General features: G+C 55.7%; 1 protein-coding gene across 4 annotated transcripts; it reads right to left on the reverse strand.

The window, feature by feature from the left end:
* Window positions 1–9,511: 9,511 nt before the first annotated feature.
* Window positions 9,512–17,871, reverse strand: DYRK1B (dual specificity tyrosine phosphorylation regulated kinase 1B). 4 transcript variants are annotated; one of them, XM_005218922.5, is made up of 12 exons: window positions 16,970–17,122; window positions 15,543–15,706; window positions 14,414–14,533; window positions 14,135–14,323; window positions 13,616–13,763; window positions 12,473–12,759; window positions 11,647–11,793; window positions 11,420–11,560; window positions 11,096–11,131; window positions 10,816–11,011; window positions 10,342–10,448; window positions 9,512–10,247 (listed from the first exon to the last, which is right to left on the reverse strand). In XM_005218922.5, exons 1-12 carry the CDS (start codon window positions 17,043–17,045, stop codon window positions 9,876–9,878), a joined length of 1,983 nt encoding a protein of 660 aa, XP_005218979.2. In that variant the 5' UTR covers window positions 17,046–17,122; the 3' UTR covers window positions 9,512–9,875.
* Window positions 17,872–18,124: the final 253 nt, after the last annotated feature.

Here is an 18,124-nt window from a genome sequence, read left to right on the forward strand (position 1 = left end):
AGAGGTTCCCTAAGTTGATGGGACCTTGAAAGGAATCCTATAAGCACTCAGCAGTCAGTCTGGGGTGACTGAAGGTTATAGACACACCCCTGTTCTCTTCCTGCCCTGGTGGAATGGTTTAGGTGATATTTTACAAATGATTCCTGAAAGGTTTTTTCCTCTTAAACACAATGTGATTATTGTCTTTTGTTTAGTTAACTCTTTCTCCCACAACAGCTACTGGTGTGTTCTGTTAGTATTCAACAAAAACATGTTTGTTGCAAAAAATACTTTAAAGTGAATCTCCTCTCCCCTACTTTCAACATGCAGAAATGACCACTGGTTTTACATTTTGTCCATCATCTTTACAGATGATGTCTGGGAGTGTTTCAAAATAATACGAGTGGGAAGAAAGTGGGTGGTGTATGTGGAATAGGCAGGGCTGGCGGGACTGAAGGTCACGGGGCTGAGCGAGGGTGCACGCTGAGGCCCAGGTGAGAGTGAGGGCCGAACTCTAGGAAGAGAGGAAATGAGTTCAGTGTGTCTGCGGCTCAGGCAGTCGGGGGGACAGGCAGAGGAAGTCAGGGACCAGGTCACACCACACGCTCAGTGTCAGTCTATGGCATGAGGACTCGGTCCTGAGGACGCTGGAGAAATATGGAAGGACTTCAAGCAAGAGGGTGTGATAAGATCTGGGTTTCACAGAGATCCCTCAGCCGTCCAGTGGAGGTGGGTTAAAGGGGGAGACAGGAGACCAGGCAGAGACAAGGTAGGAGAGGACAGAGCTGGACCAAGGCAGGGCCATGACAGATGAGAAGGGGCGGGTGGTCAAGCCCTGGAGGAGGACGGTAGGATGCAGGTTGGGGAGGGAGGCGGCATCAAGGATGAAGCCTTGAGCTCTCTCTGGGAGCCTGGTGTGTGACATCCCTGTGACAAGGGCCAAGAGGAGGAGCAGGTTTGCAGTTTGGGACATGGTGAGTATAGGGGCCCGGGGCTGAGGGCAGGATGGAGAGAGGGCTTCTGGGGCCCAGGGAGGAGTCGGAGCTAAAGGCGGAGAGTGGGCATCATCAGTACAGAGGCAGGAAACAGACCACAAGAGGGTGAGATGGCCCAGAGGCAGGAGGAGAGAAGAGCCCCCCACCAGCCTCCAATTTAAGGGGTCAGTGAAAACAGGAACCTCTTGCAAAGAAGCAAGACACAGGAGAAAACCCAGGAGACACTTGTCATAGAAACCGAGGAGAGCATGTCCTTACAGAAACGGGAATGGCCCGCCATATTTGCTAAGATGGCCCATAGGATGAATACCAAAAAGTGCCCACTGAGCTGGGATTCTCAGCCCAGAGAAAGAAATTACAAGAAAACAAGGGCAGAAGGAACCCTCTGGAGACTGGATGAGAGACCATTATGGACTCAAATAGGTTTATTTGTATACACTGATATCTGTATATATACACACACAAATACAAATGTGTGTGTACATGGGTTTCTGTGTATATATTTCCCCAGCTCTGTCAGCTGAGAGACAACGGAGACACCTCAGGTGCAATGACCACGCTCAGTGCCCAGTTCTTGTTTTCCAGTGCCACCCTCCATCAGAGGAACTGGGGCTACCTGCAGAGGGGCTGAGTCCAGGGCTGGGCAAGTAAATGTGAGAGGAACTGGCACATCTTACAAGTGCTGAAGAATAAGGAAGTGCTCGAGGGAAAAAATAAGAATACAGAGCCAACCTGGAAGAGCCCCTATGGCCAAAACTGGAACAAGTTGAGTGAAAAAGTTAATTACGATAGTATTGGGTTAGATGCAGAGAATAAAATATCCATGAGTCCGCACTGATATGACTGTACAAATAAATGGGATAGAAGGGACAAACCTCCCTACAGAATTCCCAGTAAGAAAAGAGGAAATCAGAAAAGCATCCTTAACACCACAGTAACAACTGCTGCTGAGCAGCTTCACTGAGGAACACCAAATGAGCGGGCGGAACGCTGAGGAGACCGCTCAGGAGACCCTCAAAGGGCCTTCCCGTATTTATCCATTACTGTGGCGGTTTTGACATATGAGAACAAATTCTTTGTATTTTCTCTCCAGGAACTGGAGCTTCTGGGCTGGATTTTGTGACTAGTTTCTAAAAGGCATAAGGAAAAGGAAAACCCTATGAGAAACCTGGCAGCCAGCACCAAAAGGAAGTGATCCGGGTTCCCATCACCTGAGTGGTACTCTTTGCCCAAACCTACACTCCTGGTGTAGCCAGGAGAAGAACATCAGACGACCCCAGACTGAGGGGCGTCCTACCCCATACCTGACCGGGAAGGCCATGGGAGGGAAAGACAGACTGTCACAGAAAGGCGGACACGGGATGAACAACTGCAACACGGCGTCCTGGAACAGAAGAGCATTAGTCAATTCCACGCGTTCTTCCACTAAAGCGAATTCTGTTAGCAGAATAGTAATCGGTGTTCATTGCTTAGTTTTCACAAATGTACTGCAATTAAGTAAGATGCTAACATTAGGGGAAGCGGAAGGAAGTCTCTCTATTATCTTTGCAACTTTCCCGTAAATCTCAGAAAAAGCTTAAGTATCTATTGACTTGGCTACATAGTCACCACCTGCGTCCCAGACTCCATCTCATGGGTTCTCGACTCCAGGAAGTCCTCCCTGATACCTTCAACGAGGTCACGTGCTTCACTGGGCTTCCCTACCTCCCCCTTCCCGCCGTGACCCCCGTGGTCAGGGCTGTCTCCCCACTGGACAGGTGCTCTGGGAAGACAGGCCGGAGGCTGCTGCAGTCATCTCCAGGGTCCCCCTTACTTCCTGGGACCTGACCTTAGCCCTTCAAGTTCAGAGCCTGCCAGACCCCCCCACCTTCCTTGTCTCCCTACCCTTCCCCCAGTACACCAACTGTCACCAGCACTGTGATTATTTGAGGTGACCACCCTGTCCACAGCCCTTCCCAGCAGACAGACCTCACTGTAGGAGTCCTCCGTCCACGGTGGGTGGAGGGGGTTGGACACTGGACCCCAGCACTCCGACTTCTGTCTGGGGAACTTGGGACAGAAAGGCTGTGGGGCACCACGTGGGAAGACCCCATAGAGTCAAGGCAAGAGCCCCCCAGGGCCAGCCTAGCAGCTGCAAACAAAAGCATCAACTGCAAAGAGCAGCAGGGGCCCACAGGGCCTGGGGGAAGCAGGGTCGCTGCCCCGTGTTGACTCTCTTCTCTGTCATCACCCACAACCAGCCCACTGTGGGGTCTGCCTTCAAAACGCATCCGGACGACTGCTCAGGCCTCCCCACGCCCTCATCCAGGCCACCGTCCCCTCCCCACAGGCCCCCTGCTTCCACTCCCAGATCTCAGGTCCATCCACACACTCCCTCCCTTAGTGAACTCATCCTGGACCTTATAACCATGACATCACCAACAACTCCATGTTTCTGTCTCCAGCCCAGACGGCGCCCCTGAACGCCAGACTCCTGTACCTGCTGGGGTGCCTACCACGACCACGGGCTCCTTCACACAGTGAAACAGCACTCTGCTCAGGCTAAAACCTTGCAGTCACTGACCCCCCCTTTCTCAACTCGCACCCCAATCCACTTCCACCACTACCAAGCTGGCCGAGCCACCATCTCTCAGCTGGATTGGAGCCGCAGCCTCCACGCTGGGCCTGCTTCCATTAAGAGGCCCCCAAAGAGGCCAGAGGAACCCCACTAGGACACGAGATGACGTCACCCCTCAGCTCAGGATGTTCCGACTGCTTCCCACCTCACTGGGAATCAAATCAAGTCCTTCCCATGCCTGCCCCCGCCCCGATCCCCTGCGTGCCCCCCACCCCCATCCCCTTTCCACTCAGTCTGCTCCAGTTCACCCCTTTTTGCTCCTCCTACGCACTGAGCACATCACAGGACCTTTGAACTTGCTGTTTTTTCCCCCAAACAGGCGCACAGCTGGTTTCCTCCCTTTTGGTCAGGTCCCTTCTCCAATCGCATTTTCTCAGAGATCTCTCATTTAACCCCTCCACCTAAAATAGCAGCTCTTGTTGCTCTCTATCCCCCTCCCCTGGCCTTCACCAATACTAAGGTAAGGGAAAGTAAGTGAAGTCGCTCAGTCGTTTCTGACTCTTTGTGACCCCATGGACTGTAGCCTATCAGGCTCTTCCGTCCGTGGGATTTTCCAGGCAAGAGAGCTGGAATGGATTGCCATTTCCTTCTCCAGGGTATCTTCCTGACCCAGGGATTAAACCCGGGTCTCCTGCATTGCAGGCAGATGCTTTACCGTCTGAGCCACCAGGAACAAAAATACTAACTTTTGTTAAAATCATCTACCTCTCCCCGCTAGAATGTTAAGTTCCAATGAGGACAGGGCTCTTGAGCATCTTATTTACTATTATAAAACCAGCACCTAAAACAATGCCCGAAACAGTACTGCATATCTGATGAATCAACAAATAACAAAACCCAGACGTTGGCTCCAAGTAACAGAAGGCCCTATTCAACTTGGCTTGAATGATTTAAAAAAAGAAAAAAGCTTTATTGGATCCCCTAATAAGAAAGTCCTGAACTAACTCTTCTCAGATGCGGCCTGATCCAGCACTTCAACAACATCCCCAAGGACCTGATGCCTGTCTATCCATTAGGCCTTCCGAGAGAATGGCTGTGCCCTACGGCCACAGCCCACCTGGGTGCGTGCTTAGCCGTGATCATCTTCCCTGCCGTGGGTTAGGTGTCTGCCCTCTGACAGACCCTGTGCTCCTCATGGCAACCTTCTGAGATGACAAGTATATTCTAGACTTTACGATGAAGAAATGGAGCCTCAGAAAGGTGAAATCACTTATCTAAAATCATATCGCTAGTAAGTGGAGGAATTAACGCTTTAATTCCTCTTATGACCCCTTCTTTAACCATCATGGAGATTTTAACACTGGTGACCATGATGCTGGTAATAGCCATGATATGCTCACCATGTGTATCCTGCTGGTCCTCCACTAACTTCTCTGTGCCCTGGTTTTCTAATACACATAATGACAATAATACTACTACCACACAGGGTGACTCTGAGGGTTAAAAGAGCTAATACATAATATGGACTTCACTGGTGACTCAGACGGTAAAGAATCTGCCAGCAATGCAGGAGATTTGGGTTTGATCTCTGGGTGGGGAAGATCCCCTGGAGGAGGGCATGGCAACCCACTCCAGTACTCTTGCCTGGAGAATCCCATGGACAGAGGAGCCTAACGGGCTACAGTCCCTGGGGTCACAAAGAGTTGGACACGACTGAGCGACTTAACACTTCTCATTACACTTATTACTAATACATAAAATGGTCAGATCTCAAAAAAAAAAAATCTGTCTCAGTTAGCTATTGCCAGGTAACAAGTCCCCAAACACCATGGCTTAAAATAGAAACCATTTATTTGCTTCTGATTCTGTAATTTGGACAAGGCTCTGAGGGGCAATGGGACTCAGGATGGCTCATCTCTACGCCATGTGGTGTCAGCAGAGAGCTGGGCTAGACTATCCAAGATGGTACCACTCATGGCTGATGTAGCACATCAGCTGGGGGCTGACTGGGCCTCCCTCTTTCCACATCTCTCTCCAAGGGGTGGTCCAGGGCTCCAAGAGAGTAAAAAGCACAAGCTTCTACTTCCTAAGGCCCAGGCCCCCCCAACCAGCACAGCATCACTTCCACTGGATTCTGTTGGTCGAAACAAATCACAGGCCAGCCTAGATTAAAAGGGAGGAGGAGACTCCACCTCTTCCCAGGAGAACCAGGAAAGAACACATGGTCTTCCTCAGTAGCAGCCACTTTAACTTCACGGCAATCAGCTTCCTCACAGGCGTCTCTACTTCAGTCCTCAATCCCCTACAGCCAGTTCCCCACACAACGCTCAAGGGAGCTTTTAACATACGTAACCGATCATGCCTCCTTCCACTGTTCAAAATTCTACAGCTTCCCAGGACTTTCTTGGTGGTTCAGTGATTAGGACCCTGAGCTTTCACTGCTGAGGGCACAGGTTCAATCCCTGGTCAGGAAACAGATCCTGCAAGCCAGCGCAGTGTAAAAAAAAAAAAAAAAAACAAAACCCAAAACCCAAAACAAACATTCTTCTACAACCTCCCAATGCACCTGGGGTAAAGACACAAACTCCTTACAGGATCCACATGGTCTGGCCTCTTTCTCCCCCTCAGCCTCTACATTCCAAGTCTCTCACACACACACACACTTGATTGGGTTAATATCCTTCATCACCTCATTTCCTAGGGTCCAGATGAGACATCCTGTCAAGTGTTCTCACAACACTCTACTTTGTAATTTCATATCTGTGTGATAAGTTAACAATCTGAACCTCCACCCCCGAGACTGTGAATTCTCTAGGGAAACTCTTTTGTTCTCTGCTGCACTCTCAATTCTGAGCACAAAGCAGAGGCAAGATGAAATGCTCCTTGGATGTCACAGACCTCAGCAAATTTTCAGGCAGCCCTGGGCACAGGGGATCAGCAGAGTCCCTAGGATGCTGGGATCGCTAACTACTATGAAATCACCCGTCCATTCATCTTGTAAATAGTTACTGAGCCTGTACTACATGTCAAGAGCTCTTCTAGGTGTTAGACAGAAAGCATGGAGTAGATAAAAGCTTCTGCCCTGATGGTCTGCTATGGGGGAAGACAGACAATAAGCAAGTTAAAGGGAGGACAAATATGAGTATCAGTGATCCAGTTCTAGAAGGGTTGTCAGGAAAAACCTCCAGAAGAAGGTAACATCTGAGTAAAGACCTAAAGGAGATGAAGGTGAGCCTTGACTCTGTAGGAGAAGAGGGTTCAAGGTAAAGAGAACAGCAAGTGCAGAGTTCCTGAGGCCAGTATGGCTGGGGCAGAGGGAACAAGCCAAGGGGAGTGGATGATGTCAGACGGGTAACAGGGACACAGCATGCAGGGCCTTGCAGGCCAGAGAGGAATGTGGTTTCTACCTTCTGTGAGATAGAGCCACACGGAATCAAGAGCAGGGAGGGGAATGTGACCAGATGCAGGCTTTCAGAATGTCCCTTTGGCTGCAAGTGAGGAACAGACAGTGGGGAGCAAGGAGACAAGCGTGGACAGGGCCAGGGTGACAGGAGTGGAAGTGGGAAGAAATGGTCAGGTTCTGAATACACTTTGAGTATTTGCTGATAGACTGGACTAGGGTATAATACAAAGAGGGGAGTTGAGACAACTCCAAAGCTTTTGATCTGAATAACTACAAGGATAGAGCTGACATTTAGTGAGAATGTGGGAGCAATACGTTTTGGGGAAAAGACCAGGAGTTCAGTATCTCTAGATATCCAAGAGGAGGTATGCTGGCAGTCAACAGATCAGGGGAGAGGTTCTGGGTAAATGTCTATGCTCATCACAGATTCCTTACAGGACTTACATGATCCGACTCCTGTGATGTCTTGATGCTCATCTTGCACCTTGCTAAGTCGGGTTTACTCACAGATCCTGAGCTCTCTACCTCCTGGCCACGTAATCTTGGGCTGTGCTTAGTTGCTCAGTTGTGTCCAACTCTTTGCGACCCCATGGACTATAACGCTGTTCATTAGGATTCTCCTGGCAAGAATGCTGGAGTAGGTTGCCATGCCCTCCTTCCCAACCCAGGGATCGAAACCAGGTCTCCCGCATTGCAGGCGGATTCTTTGCCGTCTGAGCCACCAGGGAAGCCCAAGAATAATGGAGTGGGTAACCGATTCCCTCTCCAGGGGAACTTCCCCACCCAGGAATCGGACCGGGGTCTCCTACATTGCAAGTGGATTCTTTATCAGCTCAGCTACCAGGGAAACCCTATCTTGGGCAAGTTATTTAATTTTTTCTACCATCGGTAACCTCATTTACAAAAGGAAGATCATAGTAGTATCTCCTTCCTACGGCAATTCATTCAAAAAATACTATTAAGCATTTTTGATATGCCAAAATCTGTTCCACAGTGCTAGAGAGATCCCTCTCCCACACAGCCTGTGAACTCAGCCTTCTGGAAGTCTCCTCCACCCACATTCATCCTCCCTTCCCATCCAAGGGCCCTGCCATGGTACAACCCTGGCATCTCCTGCCTAGGACACCACGGCTGCCATCCTGGGCTCCCAGACCCTAGTCTCTCCCGTCAATCTCTTCTGGCAGCTGGCAGCAAATTGGGTCTCTTCCCTTCTGGAAATTACCCCGAGGTTCCCCACTGCCCTCAGGACAAAGTCCAAGCTCCCTCAAGAGCCAACAAAATCCTCCACGACCTAATTTACACAGCCCTTTTCAATAAGATTTCCACTAACACGAATCACCTGCGACTCATTCACACACACCTGTTTCTCATCATCGCCTTCGCGCAAGCCATTCCGCCGCAGCACCGCCACCCCCAAACATTCCTCCGTCTTCAGGTCTCAGTTCAGACAGCACCTCCTTCCCCAGGAAGGTTTCCCTACCGGTGCCGGGCTGGTTCTCTCCGCGTTCCAAGCGGCTTCCGTTAGCGAATACATGCAGATCCATAACGGGGCTCTTGTCCGTCTCTCCTACCGACTGGGGCTTCCCGCGAGCCGGACCCAACAAAGCAGCTAGCAATGACCCATATTGTGGGGCCACTTCGGGCCTCCCCGCTTACCTCGTGATCACGAACGCCTAACTTGCATGCTCTCCCAGCACAGCGTGCAACCCACCTGCCGCCAGACTGGAGAACTCAACGCTCCGGAGAGTCTGGCCTAAACCACCCAATCACTACCTTCCTCTCCTCTACAGCCCGCCTCCAGCATCCGGGCCCTGGATGTCTCTGACTGCCGATTGGCTGCCTGGGAAGCCCCTAAGCGCGTGAGCGAAAAGAATTCTGGGCTCTGTAGTTCCGCAACGAAAACAGTGAAAAAGGAGTGCCAAGAACGCCATTTCCCAGAAAGCGCCGCGCACCAGTATCCTTTGAACCTGGCGGCTCTTGATTGGCCGGTTGGGGGACAGAAGTTTCCAAATTACCATGGAAACAGGCCCACTTACCTGGAACCCCGGTAATTTCCTTTTGCCTGAGAATCTAAAACATTTTGCTCAGCACTGATTCCAAAGAGTGACACAAGACGTGTGCATGTGTGAGTGGGGTGGGGGGTGGGGGGTGGGTATGTAAATTCTGTTCGCATTGCTGCCTGCCATCCCCCAGATGGCACCAATAAGGCCTGCTACATGCACTCAGCACCTACTGAACGCCGGGCAGAATGAGCCACGCCTGTGCAGACTCTGCACAAAGCCTGGCTTCTCAGGACAGAACCTGATGTTCTCCATAGACAGCTGGCCCTTTACCTTTCAAGGTCTCAGTTTATCCGAGAAAAGGCCAGTGTGGGCTAGGAGCATATCCAGGATCGCTGTCTAGGATTCCACAGCCCCACGCCTCCTACAGGCCCATGTCTGTGCCATAACTCCCCCAGGGACCGGGGCCTCACCCCAACCACAAAGCTCTGCCAGCACCCCTTCCCCCAACACCGTTCCCCATGCCTCTGAGGGCGGGGTGAGGGGAGCCAAGGGCCTGCAAACGCTCAGGCGGGCATGTGAGAAAGCTCTTTACTGGGGGGTACAGCAAGGAGGAGCAAGGCCATCTCCCCCTACCTGCCCCCACCCCTCCTAGGGCCCTGGGGTGAGGGGGGTCTCCCCCACCCCACTGGACCACCACTGTCTTTGGTACAATAAATAGAAAACAAGGGGAGAGAGGGGGCCAAGGGTCCAGTCCTTAGTGGGGAGGTGAGCCTCAACCCCTCTCCTTGAACCCCTGCCCCAGGCCCCAATCAGTGCAGGCCTCACCCGCCCCCGCTGGGTAGCAGCAATTCCAGTCAAGGGGAGAGATGAGGATGGGAGCCCAGGGCCCCCGGATGGGGGGGTATGGCTTCAGGAGGGGCCCCAGGGAGGGGGCAGGGTCATGAGCTGGCTGCCGTGCTCTGGGATACACCACGGAGGCCCAAGCGAGGCCCCAGGGTGGCAGGGTCATCGGGGGGTGGGAGGGGTGGACGACCCCCTGTCATCCGAGTCCGGAGGGCTGAGGCAGCTGGGTGCTGGGGGGCAGGCGCTGGGTGAGGTGGGGAGCAGTCTGGGGGCCCGCCCACCAGGCTCACATCCATCAGCTCCGGGGGTGGTGGTGAGGTTGGTGATGGGGGACGACCAAGGCATCGGGGTTGGGCGGGTAACTGGGCTCCAGCCCCTGGCAGTGATGAGGCAGAGGCAGGGGCCTGATGTGTCTTGTGGGGCACATCCCCCCCGGCCCAGGGGCGCAGCGGCTGGGAGGGCGGGACCTAAAGGAGCAAAGCAACGGTGGGTGATGGAGACCTGGGTTCTGAAGCCCCAGACTGCCCACCACCCTCCTCCTAAGTCCCAAGACCCCATTACCTGGGGGCTGTTCATCTCACAGTCAGTGATGGGGGGCCCAGGGCCCCCACAATATCGGTTGCTATAGCGGTAGGTCCTGTTGTCACTGGAGGAGCCACTGGAGCCTCCTGGAAGTGCCAAGGAAGGAGAGAGGCTTAGCAAGGAAAGGGAGGGGGGGTGGTCTTCAGGTGGCTGAGTCTGGTTCATGGCCCAGGCCCATTCAAAGGATCAGACACAAGTGAGATTAGGGGTCAGGGTTCAGTTGGGTGTCAGAGAGTCAAAACAAGTTTTAGAGATCTGAGCCCAAGCTCAGAGAGACGCTCAGGGATCGTCTGCGCTCCCCTGCTCCACCCACTGTTGAGTTCAGGATCTCGTAGTTTCAAAGCTCTAGGCCAAGGCCCAGGTGACAAAGCTATTCCCCACCCCACCCCCATCCCCCCGCCCCACACCCCCCAATCAGAGCTACCCGACCCTCATCCGGCACTGAGCACCCACCGGAGCTGGAGATGGAGCTGGCGGTGCTGGAGGAGGGGCAGGTGTCGAGGGGTGCGGGCGAGGTGGAGGCACTGCTGCCCGCCGGGCCCGTGTTGGTGGCCTCATCAGCCGTGCGGCGGAAGAAGCCGTGCTGCAGCGCCCCCAGCGGGCTGATGCGGGCGGCGGGCTCATACTCCAGCATGCGCAGCACCAGGTCCTGGAAGCGGAGGTAGTCGGCGGGGCTGTGGCCCGGCTCCCCCGCCCGCCGGCCCCCGGGCCCGCCCGTCTGCACGCCCAGCACCTCCTGCAGCCGCCGTGTCCCGGGGCCCTGGTAATCCTGGCAGGGGGAGGTGGGAGGGGGGGCAAGAGAGTGGCCGTCAGTGGGCAGGAGGGGCAGGGAGACACACACGGGGAAACAGAGGCACAAGAGAGAAAGTGGAAAAAGAGAAGCTAAGAAGAGCTGTGCGGTGGGTAGTAGGAGAGAGGGGGTGGGCGGGGGAGGAAGGAAAGGACAGACAGGGAAAGACACAGGGAGAGGAAGCAGGGAGACGGAGGAGGGAGCCCCAAGTGTGAGAGAGTGAAGGGCCGCCGGGGTAGGAGGAGCGGCGTGGGGCGGGGGCCGCACCTTCCTGAGTTCCTTTGTCCTTCGTAGGGTCCAGCCGCCCCCAGGCAGCCGCTCAAAGTACTTTCGAGCCTTGGGCGCCTGGTCCAGCATGGGGGCTGGTGGGATGCCCAGCACCTCCACGATCCGGTTCATCTGGTCCACCTGAGAGCAGGCGGGCCGTCAGGGTCACTGGGCCGGCCGGGCCTCCACCCCCTCCTCGGGAGCACACCCCCTCCTCGGGAGCACACCTCATTGGAGCCACTGAAGAGGGGCTCTCCAGTGTGCATCTCCACCAGGATGCAGCCAAGGGACCACATGTCAATGGCCAGGTCGTAGGGAGTGCCCAGGAGCACCTCGGGCGAACGGTAGAAACGGCTCTGGATGTACTGGTAGATCTGGAGAACGGGAGAAGGCAACCATCAGAGGTCCCAGCCTCTGTTACGAGAACAGCCCCAAAGCTAGGAGGGCCGACCGAGGGCAAGCCTCCTGCCCCCAACACTTGGGACGGGGGTGCCAAACCCTCATGTTATCAGCACCAGCTTGCTGGAATCACCACCACTATCGTACTTATCGGCTTCAGGGCTCTCTGCCGGCCTAGTCTGGTCCTGAGCCCCTCTAAGTCACCAGGGGCTGGCAGCCGGCAAACCTAGGCCCTTCCCACCCTCCCAAACCAGATCCTTTTCAAGCCACTACCAGCATCATCTTAGCTGCAAAGTTGAAAAGCCTCGCCCCTTCCATCCCCAGCTTTAAGAGCACAGGGTAAACAAAACTTTGCAGAGCGCCACAGCCTTTCAGGCTCACAGCCACCCAACTATCCCTCTGCCCACCCCCTCCTCAATCTGGCAAAACTGGCCCTGTCCCCTCAGGCTCCGCTCTCCCCTCTCCTTCGGGCAGTACACCCGGTGGCCCTCTCCCTCTCTTGGCCCCATCCCAAGCACCGTAGCTCAGGTATCAGGCTGCACGTGACAAGGCTATCCCCGCCTAGCCTCGCCCCGAGGACCCAGGCCGCCAGTCGGCCCCGCCCACAGCCGGGCCACACCCACACCGAGCCCCGCCCCCGGGGCTGGGCCGCACCCGCTGGCCGAGCTGGCAGGAGCTGCCGAAGTCCACGATCTTGATGGCGCTGCGCTTGGGGTTGCAGAGCAGGATGTTCTCGGGCTTGAGGTCGCAGTGAATGATGCTGAGCTCGGGCGTGGCCAGGAAGAGCAGCGCCGTGCAGAGCTGCTGCGCCAGCTTCCGCGTCAGGTTGAGCGAGACGCCGCGGAAGTGCGTGTTGCGCAAGAGGTCGTACAGGTTGTAGGAGAGCAGCTCGAACACCAGGCACAGGTGGTTCCGGAACATGAAGTGCCGCTTCAGGTGCACTGCCGGGAAGAGGGCGGAAACGGGCCGAGCAAGAAACTGAGGCTCTGCGAGGGCTGCGGCCCACAGTCACAGAGAGGCTGCTTCTCGAGCACAGACTAAACTGGAGTTTGCTCTGCGTGCTGGGTGCATGCGTGCTAAGTCGCTTCGGTCGTGTCCCACTCTTTGCGACCCTGTGGATTGTAGCCCACCAGGCTCCTCTGTCCATGTGATTCTCTACTGCCTACTAATTGGAACGTTTTCATATGTCCACAATTTCATTTACAGGAAGTTAATCTCTTTTCTAATCTCTGTCAGACTTTGTGATTAAACCAAAGAGGAAGTTTCTATTTGCTGCTGATGGGTTTTTAACACCGTCCTACACTTCATTTCATTTTATAACACTGTTTTTAGTCTCAGTTCTATTTTTGTGACAAAGGGTACTCGCTTTCCATTTACCGTAAGGATGTGTATCTTCTCTTTAAAAGAAACACAGACTCCTTCAATCTACTTGATTTTTCTAAGAGGAATCAGTACAGGAAAGAGGACAAATATGCACACACAGTAAAGGCTCTGGAGGTCACTGCCTGGTCAAATGACAGCTCTGCCGAGTACAAACGCGGTGACCTGCTGCAAGTGATGGCACCTAACTGCCTCTGTTTTTCCATCTCCAAACTGTGGGTAATCTGTGATGAGGGTTCACCAAGTTAATGTGTGTCAAGTTCTTCCAGTAGAGCCTGACCCCTTAGTGAGCACTCAATCAACTGACCAGCATTCTCATGTGAACAGGATACGGTGAAAGTGGCAAGCCTGCTCTGAAGACCTCAGCCCCTGCCCGTAAGGGGGGGCCCACCCGAGCAGCCCTGCCCCAGGCCTCACCTATGTAGTACTTCATCTCTGTGTCGTGCTGGTTCATCAGCTCCAGCAGCCGCAGCTCAATCTGGGCCTGGTTCAGGAAGGCTTTCTTGTTCTTGATGATCTTAATGGCCACCAGCTCCTGGGTCTGATGGTCATAGGCCTTCACCACCTGTGATCACAGGCCGTCACAATGTGAGGGAATGGGGGCACAGGGAACAGCCAGGGACCACCCCTCTCTCCAGCAAGGACACCCACCGATACCACCACCAGTAATACTACTCATTCAAAACGGGAGTGCTCACCCACAGCCAGACGCTAGGGTAAACACGGGACACAGCCTTATGTGGGGAGTCCTGTTGTTTGCACTATTTTATAGAAAAGGAAACTGAGGCACAGGTAACCAATAGACTGCGCTGGGACAAGTGGCCCCGCGTGGAGCTCGAAGCCACTGAGCCCACTGGCTGTGGGTGGGGGTCAATACCAGGGGGTGCCCGTACCTCCCAACCCCTGGATCAAGGTCGGGTGAGGGGCATCCCGCACCTGGCCAAAGGAGCCTTTGCCAATGAGTGAGTCAATCTCATAGCGCTCCAGCCAGCGCTCGCCGCTGCGCACGATGTAGTCATGGTTGTCATCGTCGTAACCGTGGTTCAGGACCTTTTTCTCCTTCTTGGTGCTCGAGTCCTGAGGTGGCGCCTGCTGGGCCCGCCGCTTCTTCTTCGCATAGTACACCTGCCCAGCCGGCCAGGAGACGGGGAGCGGTGAGTGACAGGTTGTCAGGACCCCTCTGCGCCCAGCCTGTATCCCCACTCCTCTGCCCACCTCATTGATGTGCTTGTAGGTCTTGATGAGGTCCACGGAGAGCTTACGCAGCGGGGCCGAGGTTGCGTCTCGGAAGGCCAGGGGCAGCCTCCGCGGCAGGAGCCGTACTTCCGGCAGCACCTGGGGACAGGCAGGGTGACCGGTCGGTGGGCACTGAGGGAGGCCTCCACCCCTACCTCGAGGGGGCGAACTCTGTGGGCTGTTGGCTCACCATTACCACACGGGTTATTTATCTGGTCACTGACAACCCCACTAGAATTGAAACTCCCAAAGGACAGAGACTTGACTTATTCTCACTTCCTCTCCTGAGCCTGGAGCAGGGCCTCACACAGAGTGGGTGTTTATGAGCAATTTGCTGAGTGAATCACGAAGTGAATGATTTACCCCTGACCTTTCATCACACACCTTGATTCTTTTCTAAACCTCAGTTGGAGAGGTTGGAAACCTGGGCTCTGATCCTCCCCATCCTTCAGTGGAGACCATCCATCCCGGGACTGCCTCCCAGAGGGGCTCCCTATCTTGCCTTGTCCTCACCCTTTGGGGCCTCCCCACCCTGCACCCCTTCTCTGTGCCTCTCTGCCCAGTTTCTTCACCCTGAGGATCGTGGATCCTCATACTCCATCCTCTTTCAAGCTCTACAGCTCAGCGTCTTCAGTCTACCCTTGAAGCTCTTAACCCTGCACTCCCAGGCCCGGCTGGCTCCAAAATCCTTCAGGCTCAAGCTTCTTCCCTTTGAACTCCTCCAGATCTTTCACTTTGGATTTTTTTTTTCTTAATGAGTATTTATTGAGTGTTTACTATGTGCCCGGCACTGTTCTCAGCATTTCCAACTGCATTTCATGAATTTGTTCAATCCTCACAACGCTGTGAGGTAGGCATCGGGTCCCATTTGACAGAACAGGGAAGTGAAACATGTGGAACCTAAGGAAATAACCACTGTGCCTGGACGGGAGCCCAGGCTCTCCAAATCCCGACTCCTCCAGCGACTCCTCTCTATCTTCCACTCCCAAGGCACCCTTCACGCCCGGCAGACTGTCCTGGGCAACCACATCATCTTTTTTGGCCCCAAGACCCTTCTATCCCAGCCTCCCCCTTCCCCAGGCAGGTGAGGAGCCAGCGGAACGCGTACCTGCGTGTGCTCCTGGGGCCCCGGGAAGCCAGAGAAGGGACCATGGCCCGGTGGGACAGCCATGGTGGGCTCAGAGGGCCGCAGGGGAGCGAGGCCTGGAGCGGGAGCCCGGCCGGGGGGCGCCTTCTCGCATCCTGCACCTCGGCTGCCACCGCCGCTGAGACCTGAGAGGGGGCGGGGTGGGGGGAAGAGGGGGGACATGGAACAAGGGGATGTGTTGGCCAGTGCCAAGCAGGAAAGAGGTGGGCAGCAGAGAGAAGGCGGGGCCCAGAGCAAGGAGGAAAGAGTGCAAGGGGTCAACAGGTGGCAGTGAAGAGCGGACAGAGAGAAGTGGCGGTGGGGGCACAGCAGAGTCCCCGGCAAATGATGACCAGATACATGAAGCAGGCGGCACGCAGAGAACACGGGAAAGGGAACAATTGGGAGCCAGGCAGGAATGTGGGCGGTGACAGGAAAGGACAGAAAGACATGAATAATTGGGGGGAGGAAGAGAAGAGAGAAACCACAGACAGCACAGGGAGTTGGGTTCACGCTCTCCTCCCCATTTCCACTTATGGCTCTCCTCAGGGCCCCTCCTGGAGTCTTCTCTGAACGTCAGGGCCTTGTCTTACCACATGACGGTCCCTCCACTTCAAGGTCTACACTTCCCAGTAGGTCCCCCAATCCAGAGAACTCTAGGCTCCCTCCCAAACCACAAGGGAGTCTTCCGGCCCCCTCTAAATCACAGCAGACTCCTCTGCAGGCCCCTAAAACCACATCAGGGTCCTCAGAGAGCTCCCAACCACACCAAGGTTATCTGAGGACCCCTTTATAACAGAGTCCTAACCCCAAGGCATTCTCACCCACCAGGGTACACCCTTCTCAGGGGACCCTCCCCATGTGGTGCCAAGACCTCTTCCCTAACATTGCCTCCCACATCAGGGACCACCCTCCAGTAATTTCCCAAACCATATCCAGTTTCCGCATGCTACACCAGGGCCCTTCTCCACATTACTCCAAGCTGCTCCCCCCTCCCCCACTAGGGCCACTCCTTTGGGAAGCAAGGGGGAGGCGTTTCTATCCGCGCTTTAGAGTGGATCGTCCTTCTCTCCCCTACCATGGATCCTACCCCCACCCTCCCAACCAATATTCCTGTCAGGGCCCTTTTCTCCAGTTACTCCTTCACACTACAGTCAATCCACAGCTGTGCCCATTCCTAGAAGTCCCCCAGAGCCAAATTCGCCAAATATCACAGAGTTCTCCCCTTCCAGAGTATCTTCTACACCAAACTCCTCTCCCCACGGGCCTTCTCCCCTGTCAGTCCTTTCTCCCATGCCAAGCCCTGCCACTCCACGATCCCTCCTCTCTCTTGGAGCTTCCCCACAAAACAATCTCTGCCCCGGGGCCCTCCCACAACAGGACCCTCTCTCCCAGCCTCCACCCCATACCCGGGTCAGGGCTGGCGCGCCCACGGGGGGCTGGAGCGCGGTGGGGCCCCCAGTTGGGTGGGCGAGCGGCCAGCATGGCGGTGGTGGCTGTGGTGAGGAGACAGCCGCCTGTCCCGGCCCTGCCGGCCCGGCAAGCCCCGCGGCGGGGAGGGCAAGCGGGACAGGCGGCCCGGTGGGTGACAACAGCAGGCAGCAGCCGCCACCGCCAGGGGCGGGGAGAGAAGGAAACTAGGGTCAGCCCGGGGCACGCGGGGGAAGGGGAAAGCAGGTGGACGGGGGAGGGGCGGGTTAACCCTCGCCCCGCCGGCCCCGCCCAGCGCAGCCACCCGCCCCAGGGGACCCCGGCGTCCCGCCCCCCACCCTGGAGGCCAGCCCCGGCCTGAGGAGCCCAGGCGGGCGGAGCCGGACCGAACTTGGCAGTCCACACCTACCATGGCAACAACCGTGCCATTGGTCGTTGCTGCCAAGAGATCAACCAATCACAGCGCAGGACAGCGGTTGCTAGGCGACGACGATGCGGCCGGCGGAGCCGAGCCCAAACAAAGGGCGGGAGCGAGGCCCCGCTACCCCCTCCTAAGACTGCTCCCTCCGGCTCGGCCCCTTCCAGGAATCCGACTATGAATAGCCAGGCAAAGCCTGCACCTGCCCGCCGCCCCCCTTCTCTCCTCCTTCGGCCTCGTGCTAAATCTCGCGGCGACGCAGGCAGGGCGGGTCCCAGACTATCCTCCCTCCCCGAGAGCGCGTGCTGCCCCCCGGGAGCTGCGTCCTTACCTGAGGGCGCGGGCAAGGGAACTCAAGCTGCTCGGGAAGCCCGAGCTCAGTCCTGCCCACAGGCTGAAGATATCCGGCGAGCGCAGCGAGCCAGGGCCCCGATTACCCAGTAATGCAACCAGCAAAATGGCGACCACAACAAACCGGCCCCCCCGTCCGGGACTCCGCCCCCACCCCCCAAGCTGTTTCCCCTCACGTGACCCACGGCAGCGCTCCGCGGCTGCGCTCCGAGGACCTTACAGGGATCCATGCGCAGTGAGCTACCGACCCCGCCCAAGCGCCGAAAGTCCAAGTTACGGCTGCGCAGGAGGCAGCTAAGAGAGGAGCGTGCGCAGTGCGACCGCGTGGGAGCACTCGCCCCCACCACCACGCCGGTGGACCCAG

Source organism: Bos taurus, chromosome 18, assembly GCF_002263795.3.
Source record: "Bos taurus isolate L1 Dominette 01449 registration number 42190680 breed Hereford chromosome 18, ARS-UCD2.0, whole genome shotgun sequence".
Taxonomy (NCBI): domain Eukaryota; kingdom Metazoa; phylum Chordata; class Mammalia; order Artiodactyla; family Bovidae; genus Bos; species Bos taurus.

What these genes read in the sequence shown, in the direction of transcription:
- DYRK1B (XM_005218922.5), bottom strand. Translation starts at nt 17,045, where the DNA reads ATGCTGGCCGCTCGCCCACCCAACTGGGGGCCCCACCGCGCTCCAGCC. An exon ending in AGAGATGAAGTACTACATAG is followed by an intron (nt 12,760 to 13,615) that starts GTGAGGCCTGGG and finishes TCTTCCCGGCAG; the next exon opens with TGCACCTGAAGCGGCACTTC. An exon ending in GTGAGATGAACAGCCCCCAG is followed by an intron (nt 10,248 to 10,341) that starts GTAATGGGGTCT and finishes TTGCTCCTTTAG; the next exon opens with GTCCCGCCCTCCCAGCCGCT.